This window comes from Dicentrarchus labrax, unplaced genomic scaffold (genome assembly GCF_905237075.1).
Source record: "Dicentrarchus labrax unplaced genomic scaffold, dlabrax2021, whole genome shotgun sequence".
Taxonomy (NCBI): domain Eukaryota; kingdom Metazoa; phylum Chordata; class Actinopteri; family Moronidae; genus Dicentrarchus; species Dicentrarchus labrax.
Genome location: NW_026136715.1, coordinates 18,584,029 through 18,609,428, shown reverse-complemented (window position 1 = coordinate 18,609,428; position 25,400 = coordinate 18,584,029). Strand labels below are relative to the sequence as shown.

General features: G+C 41.3%; 2 protein-coding genes and 1 long non-coding RNA gene across 6 annotated transcripts in view; 1 reads left to right on the top strand and 2 right to left on the bottom strand.

Annotated features, from left to right (window-relative positions):
• LOC127377763 (forkhead box protein J3-like) overlaps positions 1-2,696 on the bottom strand; it is a 58,831-nt gene extending 56,135 nt beyond the window's left edge. For all 4 annotated transcript variants that reach the window (XM_051425936.1, XM_051425940.1, XM_051425939.1 and 1 more), the window contains exon 1: positions 2,427-2,696. The gene's annotated coding sequence lies outside the window, so the exon portion shown is untranslated. The remainder of the gene's footprint in view (positions 1-2,426) is intronic.
• A 2,245-nt stretch (positions 2,697-4,941) lies between these two features.
• LOC127377439 (uncharacterized) lies at positions 4,942-7,067 on the bottom strand. Its single transcript, XR_007887691.1, has 2 exons — positions 6,644-7,067; positions 4,942-5,558 (listed from the first exon to the last, which is right to left on the bottom strand). It is a non-coding gene; the product is annotated as an uncharacterized LOC127377439 (long non-coding RNA).
• Positions 7,068-7,187: 120 nt separating this feature from the next.
• rimkla (ribosomal modification protein rimK-like family member A) lies at positions 7,188-23,926 on the top strand. Its single transcript, XM_051425303.1, has 5 exons — positions 7,188-8,015; positions 15,757-15,987; positions 18,008-18,094; positions 19,320-19,523; positions 20,994-23,926. The coding sequence occupies exons 1-5, from the start codon at positions 7,853-7,855 to the stop codon at positions 21,503-21,505; spliced, it is 1,197 nt and encodes a 398-aa protein (XP_051281263.1). The 5' UTR covers positions 7,188-7,852; the 3' UTR covers positions 21,506-23,926.
• The last annotated feature ends 1,474 nt before the right edge of the window (positions 23,927-25,400 follow it).

The window sequence follows — 25,400 nt, the reverse complement described above, 5'->3', positions numbered from 1 at the left end:
CGCAGGGCTGATTTGCATTGATGAGGGTAAGTTGTCTGGTGAAACGCTTCTGGTGCTACTTTACTGTTTCCTGTGATAAACAAATCATTTAAATTGTAATCTTTAAGGCATATTGTTTACCGTCTATATGATTTACATTATTCTGTTTTAATGTTATTTTGACCACTAATATTAGTCCTGAAGGCGCTTCCGTTTCAAGTTGGCCAGACGCTATTCATAGCGTTCCTCGTCACTTTATACCCTGTGGAGATTGCTGCAGCCATTTCCTTATGTAAATTCTGTTAAAAAGCTCTCAGCTAATACTTTTCAAACATAGGGAACACAATGTACAACCACTGGCTTAGTGCTGGCACAGTTGTGTAGTACTGCTGTGTTGTTATTGTTATAATAATAAAGAAAAGCGCTCACAGTGCGGCTTTGTGTCGATGAGGGTCCAGATGTGCAGTGACCAACCTGGAGACAATATATACGTGCAGTCAGTGAGCAAGGAATAAATAGTGGAACTCTGTCCTCTGAGTCTTTCTCATCTATGCCCAACTAACATCCGTTACACTGGCATATGGAGTTCATCTTTATCAAAGAAGCTGAAATGCATGTAGCGTATCCACAAATAGCCCTTAATTCAACTTTCAAAAAGTCATTACTACACTCGTTTCTTAGCATTGCATTTGCTGACATTGACGATAATTACGACGACCTTTCCAATGATAAAACACAAATCAGTAAAACATTATGAGGGTTCCTTCTCTTCACGTTTCATGCGATTCTGCATAACGTTTTAATGAGGCATTTAGGGGTCTATGAGTGATCTACTGAGAAAGTCTACAATGGCAATCAGCAGTGAGTGTGGCAGCTGTTCAGCAATTAAAAAGCCAAATTACCCTCAATCAACACCATTTACAAGCGCAAGTAAATCTCAGAGCAAATAATGATGAGAGAAATCTGTTCAGACAGCTCTCATCTTGATAGGAATTAGAGGTGCATCCAAATCAGGAGTAGGGTTCTCTCTCAAATGCTTTCTCAGTCTGTCGCCCCAAAACACACACACACACACACACACACACACACACACACACACACACACACACACACACATACCTCCGCAGGATGATCAAAGATAATGACTCCTACTACGGTATAAGATAAGTCTCCGTTCATGGTAAGGTTATGGTGTCTTTATGGAAAGAGACTACACTGGTCCTTTTGAGGCAGCCTATGGAATAAAAATCCATAGTGGGTGAGTGGATAACCACTCTATCAACAAACTCTGTTCACTGGAAAACTGCAAATAAAAGTGACCTTTATGCACTGCTGGACAAATAGGCACTCAACTTCATTTATAGCAAGTTAGAGTGTCTTCTGTCGGCATTAGTTAACTGTTAAGATGTTTCACTCAACATGTCAATTCTGTCAATTATATCAACAACATGTTAACACCAGTTTGTATGGAGTGAATCTGACTTGGTAAGTGAAACCCTAATTCTATATATAAACCCTTTATAAATGGTCCTAAACTAGACACAAGGACATTACACATCCTTTTAAAAAGTGTGCTAAATGATAACCGTGACATGATGCATGCAGGCATAGTTACCTGCATAAAAACACACTGTACATCCATATATCCATACATACACAGGAATACACCAATGTACACATACAGAAGTAAAACAAAAATACATCAGTCATGAACACCAATGAACACATGTCAAAGTGTTAATGACACCTTGGCACGTATTCAAAAGCCTCTATATATAAACCTATAGACAATATGTTATAAGCCTACTGTGAGACAAAGTTAGTTAAATCTTATAAAACCCTGAAGCTAATTATTTAAAGTGACCTGCCTTATTTCCCTTCTGATACGGCTTTTGCTCACAACAATCACCAACAACAATGTGATTTAAACTCGGTAGTCGGTTCCCCCACTTTTAAGAATAATGTGCCCCTCCATACCAGTACGTTGCTACCGACAGGGACACATGAATGTGGAACTCGGTCCCCTCTGAGCTCGGACTGCTGCTCGGTCCACTGTTATCACTTCAAAAGTGTTTTCAGCTGTGCAAGGCACCGTCTCCTGCATATGTGCGCGTCCACCACGATTCACCACTTAGGATCATTGTTTTTAATAAACACCACTTTCTTTCCCAGCCTGTTACCCAACAACCCCGCTGTCTGAACGGTGCCATGAGACTATTATTGCAAAACTTAACATAAGTTGACTTTTATCTGACTGGCATTTGGCGTAAAGACGGACGCTACAGTGTCTGCAGGCGTGCATATTGTGACAGGCGGCGAACTTAATGTCATACCCTGCCATTAAGTAAAAACCTGCCCCTCAGTAACACTCCTTTCATTTTCAAAAGCACTATTTGTCACTATCTTCGCGACTGACATTCAAAAATTCTTCTGCACAGACTACTCACCGTCGTAGGTGAATATGAACCGGTTCAATTTTTTTTGGTACTCTGCTCCAGACGCCTATTCTCTGCACTTGAAAATTCCCCTCGAAGACAAAAGCTCCGGCGGTGCCTCGGCGCTGTCAGTCCGGCTGCATGCACGGTGCTCTGCAGGCGTCAAACTGACCGCTGCTGTGGTCATTCGACAGTCATGACAGGAGGACTCGACCCGCTATTCGCGTTTGCGCTCAGCAGCACGAAGATCCCGGGTCTCTGTGCTCCGCTCGGCTGCTACACCACCGGAACTACTTCCAACGCCAGCCGGAGCACGTTGAAGATAAATTCATGCACCACAATAGGAAAAATGAAATCACATCCATTCAACTAGTTCCCAATTTCAATATTAATGAGATTCTACAAGGACATCGCATGGGCTGTAATTTGGCTGTGTTTGGCATGAATCCCCAAGATATAATAATAATGATAATGATAATAATAATAATAATAATAATAATAATAATAATAATAATAACAACAATAATAATAATAATATGACACATTCATATGATGTTAGGTTTATGTATTTGTTATATATCTTATCATCATCATGTATTGGGCTGGATGGATGATTATCATTATGACAAAATATTAAAACATGGCAGTGATTTTTATTAGTTTCCTGAAGGGGTGAAACTAGAAAACACTGTCTGTGTGATATCCAGATACCTAAAACCCAGAATTATCCTAAGAGTTCAATAATGATATTTACACACTGCTCAAAGTGCAACAAAACATTTGCTGAAAATTAGTGACATTTAGTGTAACAGCACAGTGGTATTAGAATTCAACAAATTTGGGGCCTGTGGTCTGAGTCCTATCTGTTACAGTCGAGGTGTTCCTCAGTTAGGCTGAATGACTGTAATTTGTGGATTAAATGGAAGGACCTGGACAGGTGATCAGTCAGAGCAGCTTGTTGAAGCTGAAGATTTCCAGCCACAGTGCAGTGATTCGTTTGGTGTTTTTTACCTCGTAAGCTGACACAGTCTCAAGGATGCGTATTTCAGTGTTTAGTCTTGCATTACATTACTGTTGCTGCAGTGCTGGCTGTGTTGGTGTTTCAGGTATTTGGGTTGAACACAGTTTCCCTTCACTTTAAAACCCTTAAGACATGTAAAAGATGAGCGGGATTTAATCCTGCAACCACAACACACAAACAACTGTATCCCCCAGATACACATATACAACCAATGCAGTGTTATGTTAATTGGTTTTATGTTTTGTCTGTAAATATTGCTTCTAAATACACATTTTGAGTTACATTTATATCTTAAAGTAACACACAGGCTTTCCCCTCAGCACCGAATATGCTAGGTTTACATTAAAGTCCCCCAGCACTTCACTTGGATGTTTGACCTTCAGTGTACAAAAGGAACTGCTGAAGAGGAAAAGTTTCTCTGCTCACTTTAATTTTATAACAAGCATGTTTTAATGACATCACAACTAATTTGAAAACCACCAATCGTGGTCCAGGATGAAATTTATGCTAATGTTATGCCGAAACGTGAAACCTCCAATGCACATACAGAGAACTTGGTATTCAGTGAAGTAGGAGACATCTTGTAAAACTTTTATATTAAATATTTTTATTTTTATTGTAGTCGCTTTTTTAATAAGGGAGAAGGAGTAAATGTAATGTAAATGTTTTTTAACAAGGTTTTTTTTTGGGGGGGGGTCATATCAGACACAAATTAATTAGCCTATTATTCCAAGAAGAGTATTTGTAAGTCTGGAGGCGGATCTTTAAGCTGCCTGCAAACACCATTATTCGGCTGTTAAATCAACTATAAGCAGGACGACATTTTTGATCAGTTTTCTTAGAATTTCTTCCCCAATACTTTAATAACACTAAATTAGGTCAGGCTTGGAACAAATCGAGTGGTTCTGTCTGTGAGTTGATCACATGGCTCCATCCATACTTTACCAGTGTTCGGTTTAGAAACAACTCAGTGCTGCACTCGTCTGGACGGTGGGGGAGATTGCAAGGGTTACTGAAATATTTATCACGGAGTTTGAGGATTGTCAAAGCAGCGATATGCAGTGCTGGAAGTTAAAGTTTTACATTAATTACATTCTTGAAATGAAAGATTTTAACACTTTAATGCTGAAAAACTGCTATAACAACAGCACAGGATCAATGCTGAACACTTCTAAAATGATAAATAATCATTTGATCAAGTTAATAACAATGTGGTGTGCGTGTGTGTGTGTTTGTGTGTGTGTTTTATTTTATTTTCTTTTAAAGTTTCAAACATTATGATTAAGAAGTAAAAAGAAGAGTAACTGTAATCTTTGAATTTCCTCTGGATCAATTGTTGTAATCTGTGAGTCCACCACCAGAGGACTCTCTAACCTCAGACAATGTGTTGCCATAGTTTTAACAACCTAATGAAGCCTAAAGCTATTTCCATGTGCACTTATCTGTGTTTTGCATTCATTCAAATGTACTTAAACATTGGAAACGATAGCCACATGAAAAACACTGTTTGTCTTTTAAGTCGTTTAATAGCTCCTCCTTGCTAAATGCAACCCCTGGAGCCTAAAATAACCTCACAGCCAACAACAATGAAATGTTTGTTCACCTCTTGATGACAAAAAGTGAACAGCTATTAGTTCAATCTTCTGTGCTGATTGTCTATGCAAACACTGATGGGCTTTTATACAGCAGGCCTAAATGAAGTCAAGGCTTTAAGAGGCCACTTCTACTTCATTTTCACACTACATCTCAAAAGGAAAACCATTACTTTAACAGTCCTGCAGGGAGCCACGTCTGTGTCAAGGATTTTCCAGCGCTTGTAAAACATACATCCCTACAGTGTAACAAGGGTTACAGCAGCTTCACAGTAAAACATATGTGGTTTGTGTTTATGCGGTGAACATGACAAATAAGAAGGGAGATTTGTTTTTGGTGTTGCAGCAGAAAACGTCTGTGTGTTGTTGACTGTGCGACGTTCATGAAGAGGAATGTGTCTACTTCGGCGCCTTCCCCCCTACTCTGTGATGATTGGGCAGCTCGACTGGCTCTGCCCGGTTTGATCCTGTTGGCTCGCCGACGTTGCAGTGTGCTGAGCTCACAGCTCAGAGGATGCTAAAGGAGGCAGACTAAAAAACATAATAACCAGCCATGCAACTTCTTAAGGCAAACATTGAGGTTTTTCCATTTTCATCCCTAGGTTTGAGGCTATGTCCATGTCTTGTGTAACGTTAAGTACAGTATGAGTAATATCTGGAGGGGATGTGATTGGGAGGATCATAACAAAATGGTGAAACCACCCCGTAACCTGTTACTTCTACATATGTAGCCTGTGTGTTAGATCAACGCAGCCTTTTACTATGATGTTAATAAGAGATACGAAGAATTTATTGTTGAGTCACGTAACTTTATAATTTTTTCTCATTGATGTGGGATCCACCCCTCGCGAGAACTCGCCCAGAGAAGTTACGCATGCGCTGTGGCACCCGCTGAGTTAAATGCAATCTTTTATCAAAACTCTTATTTACATCCATGAATTCACCAGAGAAACAATGTGGAAATAATGTAGTTTTGTAGGTTTGCTTGTATAATTAGCTTTTATGTATGCTCTGTAACATTCTTCTAACATTAATGTTCAGTGATTTAAAGCCTCTAAGACATTTAACGAGGTTCATTAGCTGAGGTTTGACACCCAGGAGTCTACTGAAGCGTCTCAAAGGAACACAAAAGTAGGTTATAAATCAGGCTTAGTTTTTCCCGGGGAAAGCGTGCTCAAATTTTTTGGAACTCCAATTCCCATAATGCTTTAGGGTCTATAAACAGGAAATACAATATGGCCATGAAGTTAGCGAGTAAGCGGTCTGCTTTTAGCCTAGGATTATTTACATTTCAAAGTAGCACCATTTAAAAATTGCCGAATTAGCTATTAGTAGTTCCTGTATGCATTTTACCCATTTTTATACAGATATCTATCACTGAATTACTTTTACACTGAAGCAAACTTAAAAACACGATGTTTCTCAGGCAAGTCCGGGGGTTACAAGGAGCGCCCTTTTTTCCCCTCGCGGATTTAAGGACGTTATTCTAGTCCAAGTCCCACTGAATCTAAAAATATGTGTAACAGGGTTGTCTGTGTTAATCGCACCACCAATTATGTTAGCACACACACAGAGGAAGAGATCAAGAGAAGTGGGTCACTCGCATAATTTCTCACCATTATCACATGGAAGTGTTCTCCCTCTGCTCAGCTCGACCGCCCCTGGGTGGCACTACTCTACAGTAGCCATTGTCTAAATAGAAAGTTATTTAATAATAATAATAGTAATAGTAATGAAAGCCTCAAACTTTAGAGCTGGATACAGAAGGGATGAGAGGGAAATGATGGGTAGTGTCTTTGGTTTAGTGATGACCTTGTTTCATCTCCTGCCACTCCAGCATGGAGACAGCGTTGTCGGTTTTCCAAACCTCCTCGCACCGTCTGGTCTGAACCGGTTCGGGAAAAGTGCGCGGTCTCGTGCGCAGTGCTGCAGACACCACGCACTGATTCACGCAGCACTACGCGCGCCCTTCCCCAGGCTCAGCCCCTTCGTGCCGCTTAAACGTCCCCTCATTGGTTGGGGTGGTCGCGGCTCGCCCACAACGCCCTGCGCTGTTTGGACAATGACAAAGCACGCGAGTTGCGATTGGCTGACGCCCCTCCAAACCTTTTATTTTGGGGCAGGTCCCGCTTTTTAATGTGCACGGGCAGGCGGAGAAGTGGAGTTGTAAAAAGAAGCGCGTGCACTTTTCAGCACCAGCACCTTGTGGATAGCAGCCAAACGGAGCAAAGAGGGCAGTCGTTGTGGGGTTAGCTTCATTGTAACAAACCGACTACTTTTGCGGTTTGCGACGCCACCACGACCGCTGCGATCGCGGGAAAACTTTATTGGTAGTTTTGAGTCGACAGGCGGAAGATATAAAGCGGCGCCGCTTGAGCTTTGTTTGCCCCGGCGGGCAAATAGTGCCACGAGCTACATCTCGTGTTGAAAGAGAGGCAGTTTCTACGGGTACACATACCGTTATATTCGGCTCGTTTGTGTCGAAACCGCGCGGTCCGGCTTCAACTAACTGCGCCTCGGGAAGACTAAATGGCTGCATACGAAGAGAAACAAAGGTGATAAAGAAGATCATTCATCCTAGCCGGCTCGGTCCAGACAACGGTTGACCCGTGGGGCTGTTTTCGTAGCCACATCACAGCCTGCTCGTAGCCGCCGAGAGGTCTCCATTGTGTGAGCATCTCTGTGCTATTCTACCCCCGACCCCCGGAGCCCTCGCTGCCACACACACACACACCTGCCGCCTCCCACAACTGTGTGTTTTCAGCGGGATCTTTTGTTTTTCCAACTTGCACGCATCCCCCCCCCACCACCAAAAGAAGAGGAAAATGTGCTCTCGAGTTTGGTTCGTGACCGACCGGCGTATCAGCCAGGAATATCCCCAACTTCAGATCCTCCGGGCGCTGAAGGAGCGCTGCGCCGACGAGGATGTTGAATTCCGCTCTCTTCTCATGGATCAAATCGTGCTCACGATCAGCGAGGGACAATTAGGCAAGTATCAAAGCAGCCGATGTGTGGTCATAGACTGTGTTTAGGTAATGGTGCAGTGTAACTCGGGTTATTTTGGCTCAACTGAGCTCTACGCGCTCCACAAAGGTAGCGGCATGGGGTGGTGGTGGTGGTGGTGGGGGGGGTGTCATTGTTTGGGGAATACGCTGCCGTAAAGCAGTCTGCCTGCCCGCTAGCAAGGAAGCGAAGTGTAACCACACAGCCGTGACCGCCTAACCCACTTTCCAGCTAGACTGCCTCCAGACCTCGGGGAGCGATGATGCTTGATTTAATTTCGCTGAACACGTTGCAGTCCCAACAACAACGTCCCGGGTGATAAGATTTACTTTAAGTACCAAAGCAACAGGGAGATCGGGGTTTTATATTACAGAAGCATTGGATCATAGGCATTTATTAGTGGAAACAAATTGCACTGGTGTGATTTTACTGCACATTGCGCTGCTCTACGGTTGCAGTAGCAGGGGTTATCTCACATGTTAACCGGGTGCTGGGGGGGGGGGCGTTTGTCATGTGGAAGCCAGGCAGATTTCCTCTCGAAATAATCCAGGAAAAAAAAGATATATTAACGTGTTTCACATGTAAAAGTAGTTGAGTTGAGTGATCATTTAAATATTTTCTGTATAAAATCTCAAAGGTAATGATTTAATGTGTATCAGATGTTACCAGCACTCAAATTAGATCATAGTCTCTAAGCAGAAGCCAAAAAAAACTACTCATGTTAAGGGAAGGAAAACAATAAGGAAATCATGTGTCTGTGGAAACCCCAAACCAGGAGCTCTTTGTTGCTTGGTGAAATAGTACATGATCTAAACTGGAATCAATTCACCATGTATCCCCCTGATCTACGGTGTCAGTTTCACTATGTTTTACCCACTCACATGTGTGTATATATATATATATATATATATGAGGGGTTTTTACCTAATCTGTGTTATTATGTCACAATGACATATCTTCAATCTTTTGTTGTCATTTTGGCACCGCTTTGTCCAGAACACATTGTTTGTGTTCTGCTTGTGATGAATTGACAACATTTCACAGTATTGACGCAGGAGGCCTTGATAAAGTGATGGTAACAGTAGGAACTCTTAACAAACAGTCACACATGGAATTTGTCGAAGCAGTGTGAACTGGGGCCATGTCACCAGATGAGAGGTGTGTAGGTCTCAATTAACACATAAACGGTGTAGGCTGGCACTGGCAGAGGCTGAATAGTTGGGACAGGATGTGTGGATGAATAGGGTTGTGATTGGGCAGCACGTCCCTCGCAGACTACATACTGTTACATCAGCTCAGTCAGTATTAAAGCGGAAGGCATGGCATTTAAATAATTACATGTGAACATCAATACAGGTGGCTATTTGTGGCATTTATACACACCAACCACATGGAAAATACTTCAAAGTGCAGCTTTTTTTCTACCATGGCTGTGTGATTCAACCTAAAGAATGGGTCGATCTACAGGTATCATAAAATGCCAAATACATCTATCTAGAAAATTAGATTGTCCAACAAAGATAGGTTAGTAGACGGCTGTCTAGACCCATGGCTTAGCAAGATATACACAACTGGAGCAGGGCAGTTAGGATGACCTGTAATCCATGCTGGCCCCAAGTCTGCATACTGTAAATGTCTTCTGAGCCTTGGCTTGACATCAAAGATTAACAGCCAGTGGACAGATTGGCCACGCTGTCAGCTTGCTAGACAGGAAGCTGAAGAGTACATGCTCTGTGGCTGGGGTTGTGAGGTGCATACTTGCCCTGCAGCTTTTCTCTATGTATGAATTACCCACACTTAATTTACGTACAGACTGCAGAAGGTACATTCCAACAAAATCCAACAGTATTGTCTGGTAGCAAAATGAAGTTGCTAATCTCTTGTTATATGCAGGCCGTGTTCACTTAATGTGTATTAGCACAAGTGTACTGTACCAGTGGCACGAAGCGAGTTAAGGCATTTCTAAACATCAGGTGATACAACTACATGTGCAATGACTGAGACAAGATCTTTAAGTGTTTATGATCCTGTTTTTTTTTTTTCATTGGAAACCTTAGTAGTATTTCACTATTATGTGATCAATAATGCTTTTGTGGTCACTGACCACCTCTTTAAGTGCTTACTTATTCAGCACTACTGTCTGTTGTCTTGGGGGCATTTACATTTAAATAAAATCGATATGAATCTGACATTTATGATCATAATTTTACATAAATTAAACAAGTTGTTTCAGAAATTATGTATAAGGAAACATTTTGTGCCAAATTTCAAAGTATAAATCATATTGAAGACAGATGTTAAAAAGAGGACTCTGATACCAGAACAGGTTCAAAGATAAGCTTTCCACTGGTAGGGATGCTGCATTAACCACCTAAACCAAAAAAGTTCTTACACATGTAGTATTTGTTTTAAGGTAGGTCAGAATGCAACCACCATCCTAAAACTGATAAGACCTTTACAGCCTACTACTTCAAATGGTTTCTCATGCTTTTGGCCCATTTGTGTGTTCTCAAGTAAGGTTGAGGTCCACATTTCACACTGAAGTTAATGGGTTCAACGTGGAGGAGAGATGAGTACGCACACACTTGCACACACACCATAATGTTTTAAGGACCCATGATGGCCCCTCACATAAGGCAGCCAAACCCAGCGTTCAGCTAGCTAGAGGTATTTCACATCCCATGATTCGCGCTGCAAGACGTTTAAACAGAGACCGGATATGAACTGATGTTACAATCCTTTGTGATCCTTGCGCCTGCAAGTGGGCACACTTTTACCCCAAAGATGATAAATGTAACACTCCCGTGTCAATGAACAGGAAGATGGAACATTAAGGCAGGCTCAGTAATTTACCACCAGACATGTGAGTGTGTACCAGCATCAATGACATGGGGTCGAGATACTGTAGCTTTAATGCCAATCCTTGTATGCAGCACAGACTGACTTTTATAAGACATTAGACTATTTAATGATCAGCAGTATGACATAGCTTTTGATTTTATTTTTTACATGTCGTAACAAAGCTGGATCATGCCGTAAATTCGAGAGATTTTCAAGGGTCTTGATAGATAGATAGATAGATACTTTATTTATCCCGAGGGAAATTCAAGTATCCAGTAGCATACAAAACATACATTACATACATTAAACTAAAATTAAAAACCCTAACCCTAAAAATAAAATAAAAATAAAATTAACTTAACACAGTAGCTACAGTAAACAGTGCAAATGGAGGTAGAAATTGTCCATTGTCTATTTTCTATTGTCTGCCCTGCCTTGACAAAATATCAGTTGATCACAGTAATAATTCATATAAAAATATATCCCACTGTTGTTGTTGTTTACTCCACACTTTGGGTTTTCTCGCAAAACAACAGATCCATGCTTAGAAAATACAGTTTTAAGATAGTAAAGAGAGTAAGACAACAGCTTGTTCAGCAGTTAGCCAGCAGTTTCTCATTTATCACATGCAGCCTGAACCCATTTGTTTCCATTTTATCAGTGTTGTCAAAGAGGCTCACAGTCCTTGCTGTCTCTCTGTGTGTGTGTGTGTGTGTGTGTGTGTGTGTGTGTGTGTGTGTGTGTGTGTGTGTGTGTGTGTGTGTGTGTGCAGTATATGTATACCTTGTAACCACATAACCTAAGTTATTCGGTACCACACATAGGAGTGTACATTAAAGTACATATTCCACACGAGACAAGACAACTTATAAATATAAATATTCCAAGTTATTACTAGTTGTCATCAGTCAGTGATAACAACATTAACTGACACACCCTGCAGAATCATTTTCACTGTTACTGATGTACCTGAAAACACTTCCTTGAATAGCAGATGCTTATTAGGGCGTTAGAGGCTGGCACATCTTTCCATACCATATCTGACTATGTTGTTGTGAATGTTTGGCCTTTCTTTTTATATATGGTCATACCGCAAATGAGCACTTGCGTTTGCAATTTGCATAGTTGCAGTAGCCAAAGAGAACAGCGTCTGCTCTATGATTACTGGACTCTAAACCTTCTAAAGTTCATAGTTTCTGATGCTGAATGTTGCTGCATCGCTGTAAAAAAATGTGGTGGGAATAGGCTACAAGTGACCACAAACACCACAAATATTGAGAGAATGAAGATGCATCATTATTCTCTGATGTTTCTGTCATACCACATAAATGGACACACCCCACAAGAGAAGCAATGCTGTGTCAGGTTAGAAAGATGACCGCAGCAAGAAAGCAAAAAACTTGTTGACCACGTTGCCAGGATCTCCAGCCACTCTGGCAGATAATGATGAATCATTTTGAAATGGCAGAGAAACATCAGTTAAAATAGCAGAGGTTTATTTTTTTGTTTATACCAGCCACTGTGGCTGGTGAATACAAAATATGTCCTACCCAGCATTATGTCAAAAATATAAAAATAGGCATTGAGTAAGGCTTGGCAAGAGAGTGTATGAACTCATTCTGCCACTATACCCAAGTACTTACTCTTCTATTCCCAACAACAACAAAACTGATAATAACAGGTTGCATTACTCAAGTATTGATAATAATTTACTTTGTTTTACACAAATATATGTATCTGTTACTAGGTATTTTGGGACATACTAAATCACAGGTTAAGAAATGGGTGGGAAATGAATAACAGAAATGGGTGTCATCATATTAAAGCATCAAAACATGGCCATGCTAAATCTCATCTGAAATATAGTTACCAGGAATATAGAAATACTTTGCAACCCCTAAACCAGACTAAAATATGACTGTTATAAGTGTGATATGAGTTTAAGTTAGTAATTTGGGAATTCTTCAGTGGCAGAGGCTTTTCCGCCTTTGCCTTTACAAAATATTTTTGTTGTCTCATGATATGTCTTGCCTGCCTCAGTCGGTTCAGGTACTGTAAATGGCAACGTACCCATCAGCTGTACAGTACGCAGGCTAACTCACAGAGGATATGCAGGTTTACATGGCCTCTGTGCTTGATGAACAAAAGATCTTTTTTTTTTTTTTTTTTTTTGCTTGGCCTCGCAGTAGGTCTACAGTACACGTTTTTGTCTGATGTGTGTCACCGATGACAGATATATAAATAGACCACTGAAGGCATTGTTTGCCAAAACTGAACCAAACCAACCGTGTGGGGAACCTGCTGCCCCAACAGGCTAATTTAGGCAGAATACCCAGGCCCAGACTGCATTCAGTGCTGGCAGGACTCACCAGCCAAACACTGGCACAGCGATTGTCGGCATCGCCTGCTTTGTGACGTTGCAGCGGTATGCACAGAATGCCTGTTATGCTTGTTAGCTTTGTCAGGCAGATTGAAAATGGGATGCGCATATACAGTCTATTGAGCCATCAAAACATTATGGCCTGTCGGAGAAGTAAAGTTGTAACTATAAACAGGCCACACCCACAGAAAATGTAGATATTACCACACATAAACCTATGTTGCCTTTGTTAAACACCAAAACGGTCAATAAGGGTTTCTGAATGTTTTTGCAGTGGTCACATGACGAGCAGTGCAGTGCACACGAACACTTGCACAAATGAATAGGACTGATTCATCTGGCTGCCTCATTGGTCTCTGTTTGGTTCCCCTAGAGATGGAGACAAGCACCGTGAACAGTGAATACTGTCTGTCAAAAACCATGAGACCACATCCCCTGACACTTCCCACTGTAACACCACTTATACACTGCTCTCTCTGCACAATCAGATCAGTGTGTGAGAGCGTTGAATAGGGCTGGAGATACAGTGAATCCTCCTGCTTCTATACTGGGATTGTGAGGAGGAGGAGGAGGAGAAAAAGGGAGGGGTGGCAGTCTTTTCATGGCTTCATCCTCGTTTTTTTCATGCGCCTCCATTTCCCCCTCCCCTCCCTCCCTTCCTCAGTTTTAAGGCTACAAGACATGCCCAACCTTTTCTGCCTGCTGCCTCTCTCTTGATCCCCTCTCTACCTGGCCCTAAAGCCAAGTGTTGGTCCCACCCATTGTGTGTGCTTGTCGCACAGCGCATCTGCCAGCACACCAATAGCTGTCTGTCTGATGTTATTACGTATGCAGCAACCAAGCCTCTCGTGACCCCTCATGATCTCCGCCAGTGGTGCTGTCACTATTGTGAGCTTGCCGATACTAAGATGGCTGGAATTCAGGTCACGGTAGAGGTGAAGTGCTGTGCCAGTGATAAATGTGTCTGGACTCCTCTTTTCCCGCACATATATGTGTGTGCATACCCACACGTACACACACAGATTTTTGTTCCACCCAATCTGTTCTTCCTGATGAGCTGCTGGGTCGCATCGCTTGCTCAAAAATCTCGCAGTCTGTCTCTGTTTCCTCTTCTCATCCAGGGTGACAAAGTAACACCAGTCACCAGTAAAACGCTGCCAAATCTTTGGCTATGGCTAGAGAATTTGCCATCTGTGTTTGGCAAAGCCAATATTCTGTTATTTCAAAATCTTACTCTGTTCTGCAGATCCAGATAGCCGTTGATATTGACTGAAGATGGCTTGTGAATGTAGACATTTGCCACATTTTAAGCCTTGTGGAAAAGTTAGTGTATATTAAGTCACGCCAGCTTTATTCCTGCCATCATCCTCTACAAGCTTCTCTTTGTCAAGTCTCCTCTGTCTTCCTTGGCTTGTGAGCTAATGTGATCTAAGGAGAGATAACAGGCTAACTGAACGCTGAATAGGTCACTGATCTTGTTGTATCTCCTTAGCTCACATTTACATAATAAAAGTGGTGTCAGGCTGACGCATCGAAAACCCATGTCAGTTTGAATTTCAAAAAAGGGTAACTAGATGACAATGATTTTGCATTGTGACAGGATCAAACATGATCACCGTTTCGTATAAGGAACTGCAAACTAGAGTGTCAAAAATATCCTAAAAGTCTGAAAAAGAGCGCAGCTAAACAAATATTTTGTTGAATACAATAAAGTGTTTCCAATCATGCCTTTCTCCCTGATGTGCATTCATGTGTGATTAAATTCAAGATATGCACCCTTGGGGTTTCAGTCATCTCTCCCCACCCCACTGCCTATATTGGGACATGGTAGTGTATCACCAAGCATATCTCTTTCTCAGTTAAAGGAGAAGACAGTATTGGTCCAAAAAGGCAGAGGAGTTGACAGCACAACAGGGAGGGGCGGGAGTACTGTGTATGGATATAGGCAGCATGTAAATAATCATATCAGCTGGCCAGGCAGTTTACAAATTCATGGGTGAACACCACAAACCTTGGAGCTGGCTGGCTCTTCCTGGTCCTGTAACCTGGCCAACTCTCAGTCAGAGCCATGTGGTGTCCACAAACAGTCTCCATAACAGGAGTAATCTTTTCCACCAGTAGATGATGGATTCCAAATCTCACCAACTACATTCACAATGTTTCCAGCTACTGTAAATATCATTTTTAACACCATATTTTATTACATTTTTGAGAACAGGATGAAAAACAAAACACTCGTGACAGCAAGAATAGAAATGAGCAGATCACAGACCCTAAGGGATGGAAAGAAAAGAAAATGCATGTAGACATACACATTACATGGGAAGATATTATGTGATGGTCTCAGAGCTCGGATACATTACACTGATTAGGGAGTACACAGCGATTCAAAGCAGTGACACACAATGACACTTTCTAATATGAAAGGCCAGGTTTTGCTTTGTATTTGTATATCCACAGGCTAACAAACATCAATTGCTAACAAATATTTTTTTCTTTGTCTAGGTCTGCGAGTGGAGCAGGAATTGGTGACGTCTTATCCACAGGTGGTTGTGGTACGGGTGCCCACGCCCTGGGTGCAGTCAGATAGCGATATCACCGTGCTGCGCCACCTGGAGAAGATGGGCTGTCGGCTGATCAACCGGCCCCAGGCCATACTCAACTGTGTGAACAAGTTCTGGACCTTTCAGGAGCTGGCCGGCCATGGGGTGCCTCTTCCTGACACCTTCTCCTACGGTAAATCACAACTTGACATTTATCCTTTTCACAGTGTTGATGTGTTGTGGTAGCCCCGAACTGTTGTAACTAGGATGTATGAAAGCGGTGTGTTTCTCCATGACTATAATCAGCATGTCAGTTCATAAATGAAAATGAATTTGAAAATGGCTTTATTAGTACATCTACTTTTCAGTGTGCGGACAACAAGTGCCGGCCTTCAGTTGGACTTTATTGTCCCTTTTATATAGGGCTCTTGGGGCTCTATGCACAGTACAGAATGCAGACTGTAATTCCCTGAGCAGAGTACATAAAAGAAGTGTTAAACACAAATACGCATATGAATAAAATGGCTCTGGTGTCCGTCACCACACCCCTGCTGGACATATTCTCATAAGAAGTCCCACAGACATGGTCAGCCCAGCTTCAAAGTGTTCAAAGTGCAAAGTTTCTTTATAAACTGTTTCCATCAAGATTTGTGTTTACTAAAAAATATGAACATAGGTCAGTGATAGGACTTTTAGTATTTTAGTCAAATTAAGTGAAAGAGTGTAAACACAAGCTTTAGATAACAGGAACCAAACTAGATGTAACAACTGTCTGTAACTATACATTAACAAATTATATGGGAATGTAACCGCATTATCTAGGGTCAAATGGAGTCAAATTGACTTCTAGGGTCAAATGGAAGTATGTTTTTTTTGGACACACTTCAATCACATTAGTTGCATCAGCAGCTTTAGTCTATGTGTGTCTGTATCACAGATTAATAAGGCCTCAATCAGCCCGTAACTAGTCCACTGCAATTACTTAAACAAAGAGAGAAAATCTCATTTACATACCTGGTCAAATCCTAATAGCTGTCCAGTACGCTATATATATATATATATATATATATATATATATATATATATATATATATATCTATATATATCAGTTTCACAACACCACTGGTTTTAACCTACTGTTGATGAAGGCAGGGTACACTGTGAATACACCCTCACAACACAAGCCAGACTGGTGTTTTTATTTTGTTGCAGTTTGTTGATTTTTACAAGACAAAACAAAGACTGACAACAAACGGCACACATTTCTTTCTGTTTTACAAAAATCCACAGTGCTGTAGTGTTTGTGAGAGCAGAAAGAGAAGGATACAGACAGAGGGAAAGAAAGAAAGAGGAGGGGGTGTTTGGCCTACATTCCATTCGTCTCTCTGCACAGTAGGCCAGGCGATGCATGCAGAGCGGCTGGAGAGTTTATGTAACACCCACTCCACCTCCCAACGCCCCACCTCATGCCCCCTCATGATTTTTCAAAATAAAAGATGCCATTGCCTCACTCTTGCTCTCCACCTCAGCAGTTCATGACGTGGTTGGACCCACATTTGCTGTCCGCTCTCTCCCCTCCTCCGCTCCCTCTGTTCTTTTTCCCTCTCACTGAAAACACATGTGAATCAGCGCATCTGGAAAAAGCTGTATGACAGGGTAGTTCACATCTGTTCCCTTGACTGAATGCCAGATTAGGCCAGACAGGCAAACAAAGAAGGAGAGAAAGAGAGAGAGAGAGAGAGAGAGAGACAGAGGCAGGGAAGTGTAGATGGAGAGAGCAAGGGGAAATAAGTTATTAACACCTACATTTTTCATTATTTTTGACACAATTTTTAAGCACTTCTCAAGCCAAATCAGAGAGAGCTGAAGCTCAGCTGTTCCTACAAGCTGCCATTCTGAATCAATGTCAGATATGGTCAGCTGCTTCACATTAATGTCTCCTTCAGTGACTGCTCTGTTCCAATCTCATGAATCAAGCAGCAAAATAAGTATAAGCTCAGGACAACACTCCTACAGTCTTGCCTGTTGCTTCTGTTGCCATGGCAACGGGCTGCATTCCCTCCCCCCAACGCTGCTCGGTCTTCTGTAATGTGTGAACTATGCTATCAAAACAAGGACAATTTTTTTATATATTTTACACCTCCGTGTGGGCGCATGTTTGTGTGTGTCTGATTTGTGTCTGCCTTGTGTTTGTGTGCATGGGCGTTTCCCAGGAGGGCACGACAACTTCCGTAAAATGATTGACGAGGCGGAGCCTCTGGGCTACCCCGTGGTGGTGAAGAATGCACGTGGCCACAGAGGTAAGACCATCAGGCTATTTCTTCCTGTCACCGGATGAATTCAATACACCACACCTCAAAAATGTGTACACTGTAGGCCCCTAAACCAGCTTAGTCCACCCTTACATGAAATTCATTGACAGAGTGTTAAATGATTAGGACTGTGGTGCTGCAACAAACAGAACAAAACAGAGGCATGTAATGCTTGCAGTGTGGCTGTTAGGTTAGTTTCATCATATTGCTTGAATTTACAGGGGGCTTGTGTGGGAAGTTTCAGCCTTGTCATTAATGTTCTAAGAGATAAGCCCCAGTGCCTTTATCCCTCTCCCATTCATAGTTATCGACACTTGACCGGCACTGCCATTGTGTGAAGGAATAACAAAGGACTTTGGCTAGCCCAGGATGTCATCACATGGCATTGTTATGGAAAGCAGCCGTTGGTCAACAACTAACTTGGCCCTTTTTTATGGAGTTCAGCATCTCAAGGGTTGCTTTCTTCCCCTCTGCGGTTGACCATTGACATTGGCTTAAGTCCAGCTTGCCTTCCCTCTCATGAGCAAATGAGGCCTGTGAACAAATACAAAGGGCTGTTTCAAAATCTTAAGAATCATTGGTATTAATAGGTCCATACTAGATCCCAAATTTAAATTTCATGTGCTCTTCCTGGTAAGTTGTTGGGATGTGAAATATTCTAATTCACACAACATAGCAAACAACAAAGTAAGTAACAACGTAGTCATGTTCACATGTCTCACTGAGTCACAGGACCATGATTCCTCGCCTGTCTTGTTTTTGACTTGTAAAGCGTTACATCATGCCTGCCACTGTCCATCTTCGCATCTTCATGATGTTACCAAGGGATTGCCTTGTCATCTTGTTGAGATTGTCACTCACACACAATGTGCACACACACACACAAGCAAGCACATGATTTTCCCTGGTGCTGGAACAGGGGTTAGAGGGCTTGACAACCAGGAGACTGAGCCAAAAGGTGCTAATTAAAACAGGCGTCTTCTATCCTCTGTGAGAAGCAATTCTGCTGCTAAGAGGAGCGTCCTATCCATTATATGAGAAATGGGAACTGGCATGAGACTTGGTCAGCAGAAGAAGCTTCTTGTCAGCACAATATTACCAGACCCTGCGAGCATCTTATTATTATGTTAATATAAACACGTCAAGTAATCCAGACAGCCTGGGGAAAAAAAGAAAAAAAGCTCACCTTTCTTTCTTTCCTTCCTTCTCCCAGGCAAGGCTGTGTTCCTGGCACGGGACAAACATCACCTGACAGATCTGTGCCACTTGATCCGTCACGATACCCCCTACCTGTTTCAGGAGTACGTCAAGGAGTCGCATGGCCGTGACGTGCGGGTGGTCCTAGTGGGTGGCCGTGTCATTGGTTCAATGCTGCGCTGCTCTACTGATGGTCGCATGCAGAGCAACTGCTCCCTGGGTAGGTAGACGCCCAAGTCAACAATTACACACTGAATAACTATAATATATTGAACACTATCAAACACATATTGCATTGTGCCTTGGTCACACTACATGAATTTTAAAGTTGTTTCTGTACTGTTCACACTATATAACTTTCTGTCTTGTAGTTGTGAGTCTTGAAGTTGTGGTTTTCACTCTACTTGACTGATCACTACAAGATCTACTACAAGAAGGAGTAATCACTTCTGTAGATCCTGTGGTGGTAACAGAACACTAACAATGATACATATTTGCACTTTAAAAATAACTAAAAGCTCCCTCCACCCATCCCAAATATGACCTTTACAATTCCTAATGTAACTCAAGAAACTCTCTAAAAGGCGTCATATGTCTTGTGAATTCGGCATCAATATAATCCATAAAGATAAACTGTATTCCGTACAGACTTTACATTTGGTCGTCTCAACTCGCTCAGCTTCTGTTGTTGCTCTGCTCTCTCAGTGGAAAAAGAGTTTGGGAACGAAAGGTGGACCAAAGATTAATATTTGTTACTAAAATAAGTGCTGGTTGGTAGATCAGATACACGTCAAATGATATACCAACTCATAAGACTATTAATTCATTGTCCATTATGTGTGTCTGTATTTGAGGAGATTTTCCATGTAGTGTGAACTTGGCATCACTGAACTCACTCCCCCTTCCCTTCATTACACTTACCAAACATGTTATGCTAGAACAGTTTACTAGTCTTTTTTTAAAGCGGTTACTCTTCATGTAATGATTATTTGGATAATACGAAACCTGTCTTGAGTTGCCTTGAGACTCGTAATGTTTTATTTCTAGTCGTGTGATTAGATGGCCCCACTATTCTTGGCAAACCAAAGTAGTTCTGGTTATTATTAAGATTTAGAAACAGCAGTTTGAAGGACTTTTGGTAGACATATAAAGGTAAAAGAAAAAGACAGGCATTAATTACCAAAGATCATTAGAAAAAAACATTAACCACTGCTCTGTGTGCCACATTTAAGTCAGTATGTCACTGGATTGCTCGAATCATTCCTGTGTGTGAGGACAGTATTTAATGATCGTAGCGTATTTCAAATTTTTAACACTCCATCTGCTCCATAAACCGGTTTCGGCAGCCAGTGCCAAATCAACAAGCTTGTTCTGAATCTGCCCTAGAGACCTCCGCATTCCAGCTGACGAGACTGATTTTCAATGTCAGACCATGAGCAGTTTTGGTCTAGTTGAGGTTGTAATGCGCTGTGACACATTCAGGACATAAGTCATCAGATTATTCTGCATTTATTTAGCAGATTGTGTTGACAATTGTACTGACTATATGGATCTGATGTGGTGTTTGATTCTATGATGCTGAATATTGAAAATTGCAAAATTCATTAAAATTATTTCTTTTGACAGTGAGGATCGAACCAAAGATTGGGGTTGGTTCTAACCAGCTTGATATCTCTCTCTGGATTGTTAGGTGGTGTAGGTATGATGTGCCCACTGAGCGAGCAAGGGAAGCAGCTGGCTATAGAGGTGTCTAACATCCTCGGCATGGATGTGTGTGGCATTGACCTGCTGCAGCTCAATGATGGCTCATTTGTGGTCTGCGAGGCCAATGCCAACGTGGGCTTCATTGCATTCGACCAAGCCTGTGGCATGGACGTGGCGGGCATCGTCGCTGACTACGCCCTGTCGATGCTCCCCAGCCGCCTCACCCGTAAGATGTCGCTGCTCTCCGTCGTGTCGAGCACCAGCGAGACCAGCAGCGAGCCCGAGGTGTGCCCCGTGCCCACCGGCGGCGGCTCGCTACCCGAGGCCGTCTGCAACATGAGCATGGGTTCTACTTCCAGCGAGAGCGACCCGGAGCTGGCCGAGCCCTCCCAGTCCTCGCCCCGCCAGTCCACGGCCCCCAACTTGCCCGATCTCCCTGATCCAGCCTACAACTTCAACACCCTCCTCGCCAATGAAATCAAGTTATTGACTGAGTGAGATTCAAGCAGCTTCATGCACCCACAAACACACATACACACACCTGTACGCATGGCAACAGACATTCCTTTTAAAAACACATATCAATCCAAAAACTATTAAAACATAAGATGTTAAAATGCAAAACAAGAGCTGAGAAAAACGACACGTATACAGACACAGAAATAGAAACACCAAAACATGAGCCTTCTCCTACTAACCCCCCCCCAAAAAAACAAAGATCTGAGGCTGCTCCCCTGACTCTCCTCGCTTTGCACCTCTCCTCCCAAACCCCAATATCCAAACTTAGCTTACACTGCAGCATGGTGGCGAGAGTGGGATATAGTACATACGATAACTGCCAAATTGGCCTCTCCTAGTTTCTTTCTTTGCAAAATAGTGAGGGTGAAGGTGACTATGTTTTTTGGGCTGGGTGTGGGATTCCCATAGAGGCATACACCTGTTGTATTTTTTATCCTTACACTACAATAACATTATTTAAAGAAGAATCTACAGTATGTTGTCATTAAAAAGGGGTTTCCTGCTGAGACTGTAGTCAGGTTTGGTGGATTGGAGGCGAAATGAAGTGTTTTTTTTCAAGTGATTAGCTCCTTGGGAGAGGAATACATCCTCATGCTAGGCACATTATACTGCCTGTTCTAATGTAGCAATGAAGTGCATCTGTCAAGGACACAGAACAACTGGAAGCAACTGGAAATGGAGGAATTTCATGTCAAATTTTCCGCTTTTCATTATTCATAATATGTGAAATGAGAAAAAAAAAAGAATTTTTACCAGTTAACACAAAATATCTCTTCTTCCTGTAATTAAATTCCATAAAACCCCAATTTAAAATATGAATAACTCATATTAAAATGTAGCTGGAGCTGCTATATTGACAGTGAATAAAAGGCTGACGCTGTAGTGTCAAAGTGATTTTCATGTGTAAATAAGAATATGATTAACCCAGATTACATCCCTATAGCACCAGAAAAACATCCTAGGTGCTAGCATGGTGTCCATAAATGAATGTCTCTGCTCACTGTGAATTAACCAGGCTGATGCTGATGTAAATGTAAGCAAAACTGCCCTAACCTGTGCGAGGTAGTAGAAATAACACAGCAGATCTTCTGTTTACAACCTGGAAAATAAAAATTAATTGAGTGCCATTTACTCAATTTTTAACATTTACATTCCTAGATAGCTTGTTTGATTAGCCTTACCAGCAGCAGCAGCAGTCTGCTGCTTTTTAAAATTCATTCAATGTCTAGCACTTTATAATAAACAGATGCATTTTTTTTTCTCTCTCACTCAGATGACATATTTAGTAGACATGAGACAGTGTGAACAAAATATACCTCAAAACAGTGACTTCTCACTGCCATAGGATGACATAGATATTCAAACATACAGTACATATCAGCCAGGATCTTTGTGGTTTTCAAATGCCCCCTGATACACCAGGTGTTCCTTCCCTTTATGTCTTTATTATTTCTTTTTTTCTTTTTTTAGTTCTTTTGTAAATATTAGGTAGTGAATTAGCTTCATTGCATACTAGTAAACAGCTGATGAAACTGGAACGGCTGAAATAATTGCCAACAAATTTTCTTAAGCTACTGTGGACAAACTTGTTTGTACAGACCTACAATATTCACAGATTGAAACTGAAATTTGGTGCTAACATTACTGGATTTAGTTAGATGTGATTTTCGGTCATATGATTTGTAGATTTTACTTTTATTGTTTTCAACTTGTTTTTTCGATTTAAAAAAAAAATGAAGCATCCTAACCCACAAAATATGTTGGCATGATGTACAAATAAAAAATGGAAACTATATTTTTGCAGTCTCTTTGAATAGAATGTTACTTTTTTATTTCCTTAGAAAAGAAAGGAGAAAAAAAAAATCCAGGGATTTCAGTGGCCAAGAGCTTATTATTTGCAGGTTTGTTCCTGTTGATTTACCTCCTGTACGCCTTCTGAAATCACCATCAGCATAGCGGTAGGGTACGCCGGGGTAAATGCTGTTCATTAAGAATAATTTACGGCTCTGATCAAAAGCACAAATGTGATCCATAAGTTGTTCCACGTAGTGACGTCCACGTTTTTAAGCTCATAACCCTTTCTGTTGAACACAACTCAGGGAAGCAGCCTGGATCTCACCCCTGACCCCCGAAAGGCACGACATATCCATCCGAGCGAGAGACATGTCAAACAACACAACACATACCTACAGGCAGACAAAAAGATACACAAACAACAATGAAAAAAAGGTTGTAAACTACAGTATAAGACAATGTGGTGTATACCATGGTTAACATGCACTTTTTTTCCTTGCTTGTTTTATATTGTTCCTTGTTTTCTTCCTAATTTATGGTATTTTTAAAGAAAAAAAGTGGTTTGTGTGCACTAATATTGTGTCAATAAAGTGAAACCGCTGTGAAGCTTGATTTTTATTTTCCTTTCTTGTGGGCCGAATTTACTAACTGTCTGGATCTAACGGGCCTGCTTGAGGTTGCCAAATCTAAACTCGCCAGACAACACACTTAAAGTCTGCCGTCGAGTGATCACAGTGGCTCCACTGAGAGAATAACACCATTTACACTACTGTGATGTTGTCCGGTATCTATATAATGAAAGTATCTGACAAACAAACTGTGAAATCCGCTGATGTCCACTCTCCTGACATGCAAGGGCCGGTCACATCCCAACATAACTATCTCCAGTTGTTGTTGTCCCCCTATTTTTTTTTTTTCAAGTCTTTGTCTTTGTATTGAAGCCTGTGTCATTCTACATTGTGTACATCAGTGTAAATCAAAGCTCACATATCCTTTCAAGACATTAAAAATCCAGCCATAGAAAAGAGTGAAATGATCATTTCTCTCTCGCAGCCCGTTATTTAAAATCTGTATTTTATACATTATCCATTTGCAGACAGATTAGCCATCGATTCATTTAACTGTGCCCTAACAACTTTCAAAATGCCTTTTCATTGTCTGGTTTCCTTTGGGAGCATTGATTTGAGGATACTAGTTGAGTCAAAGTCCCAGTTCAGGTGGGTTTCTTTCTGCTCAGTCTTTAAAGATCAGTGATAAAGTGGATACACGGCATAGAAGCTACTGAAAGAAATGGGTACCGCATGCTAGTGACACAAGGAAGGAAGAAGAAATGTGTGTAAATCATGAAATGATTGAATGTGTATTGTTCTGTGTGGTGCTTGGCCAGCCTGGAACAAACATGTAGGGACCTCCAGACTAGTCACTGTGTACCTAACAGAGCACAAGGTTACTATTTAATTCCAAACTGCTGCTAATGTATATTTGGCTCGAAAATTAAAAAGGGAATATGCGGAAAACCGAGTGTTTCCATGTTTTGTTGCCTCTCAACACAAAAAAATGAATCTGAATGCCAAAAAACAAACATTTTGTTGTATAATTTAGTACTAATAACACTAGTAGTGAGATGATTTTAAAAGTGATTCTTTGTTTTGATATAATGAATAAATGTTTCAGAATTGTATATAATATGTAGGATTTCACAGCAATCACCGGGTTCCTTTTTACGTCAATGTGTTTTAAAAAGAACCTGAGGTTTGCTGAAAGGTTTACAGTATACTTTGATTTGCAGGAGGAAATGCAATGTTTATGCTTCAGTGAAATAATGCAGCTCTCTGTTGATGATACATAGACATTAGAAATCTTATCATTAATTCTATCTGCATATGCTGAATTGAATGAGACATGAGATAAGCAAAAACATTGCATAAAAAAGGTTTTTAGCAGATTCCCTCACCATCATTCTGTTACGTATCATTCCGACAGTGTTACAAACTGGGTCCCAAATTCATGTAATTCAAAAATGTGCAAAATGATGTAAATATATATCCCTCTTTTTTTTTAGATTAAAATAAAGATGAGT

Coding starts and splice junctions, on each gene's coding strand:
- rimkla (XM_051425303.1), top strand. CDS start 7,853: ATGTGCTCTCGAGTTTGGTTCGTGACCGACCGGCGTATCAGCCAGGAA. Junction 18,095..19,319: donor GAATGCACGTGGCCACAGAG/GTAAGACCATCA, acceptor TCCTTCTCCCAG/GCAAGGCTGTGTTCCTGGCA. Junction 19,524..20,993: donor GCAGAGCAACTGCTCCCTGG/GTAGGTAGACGC, acceptor CTGGATTGTTAG/GTGGTGTAGGTATGATGTGC.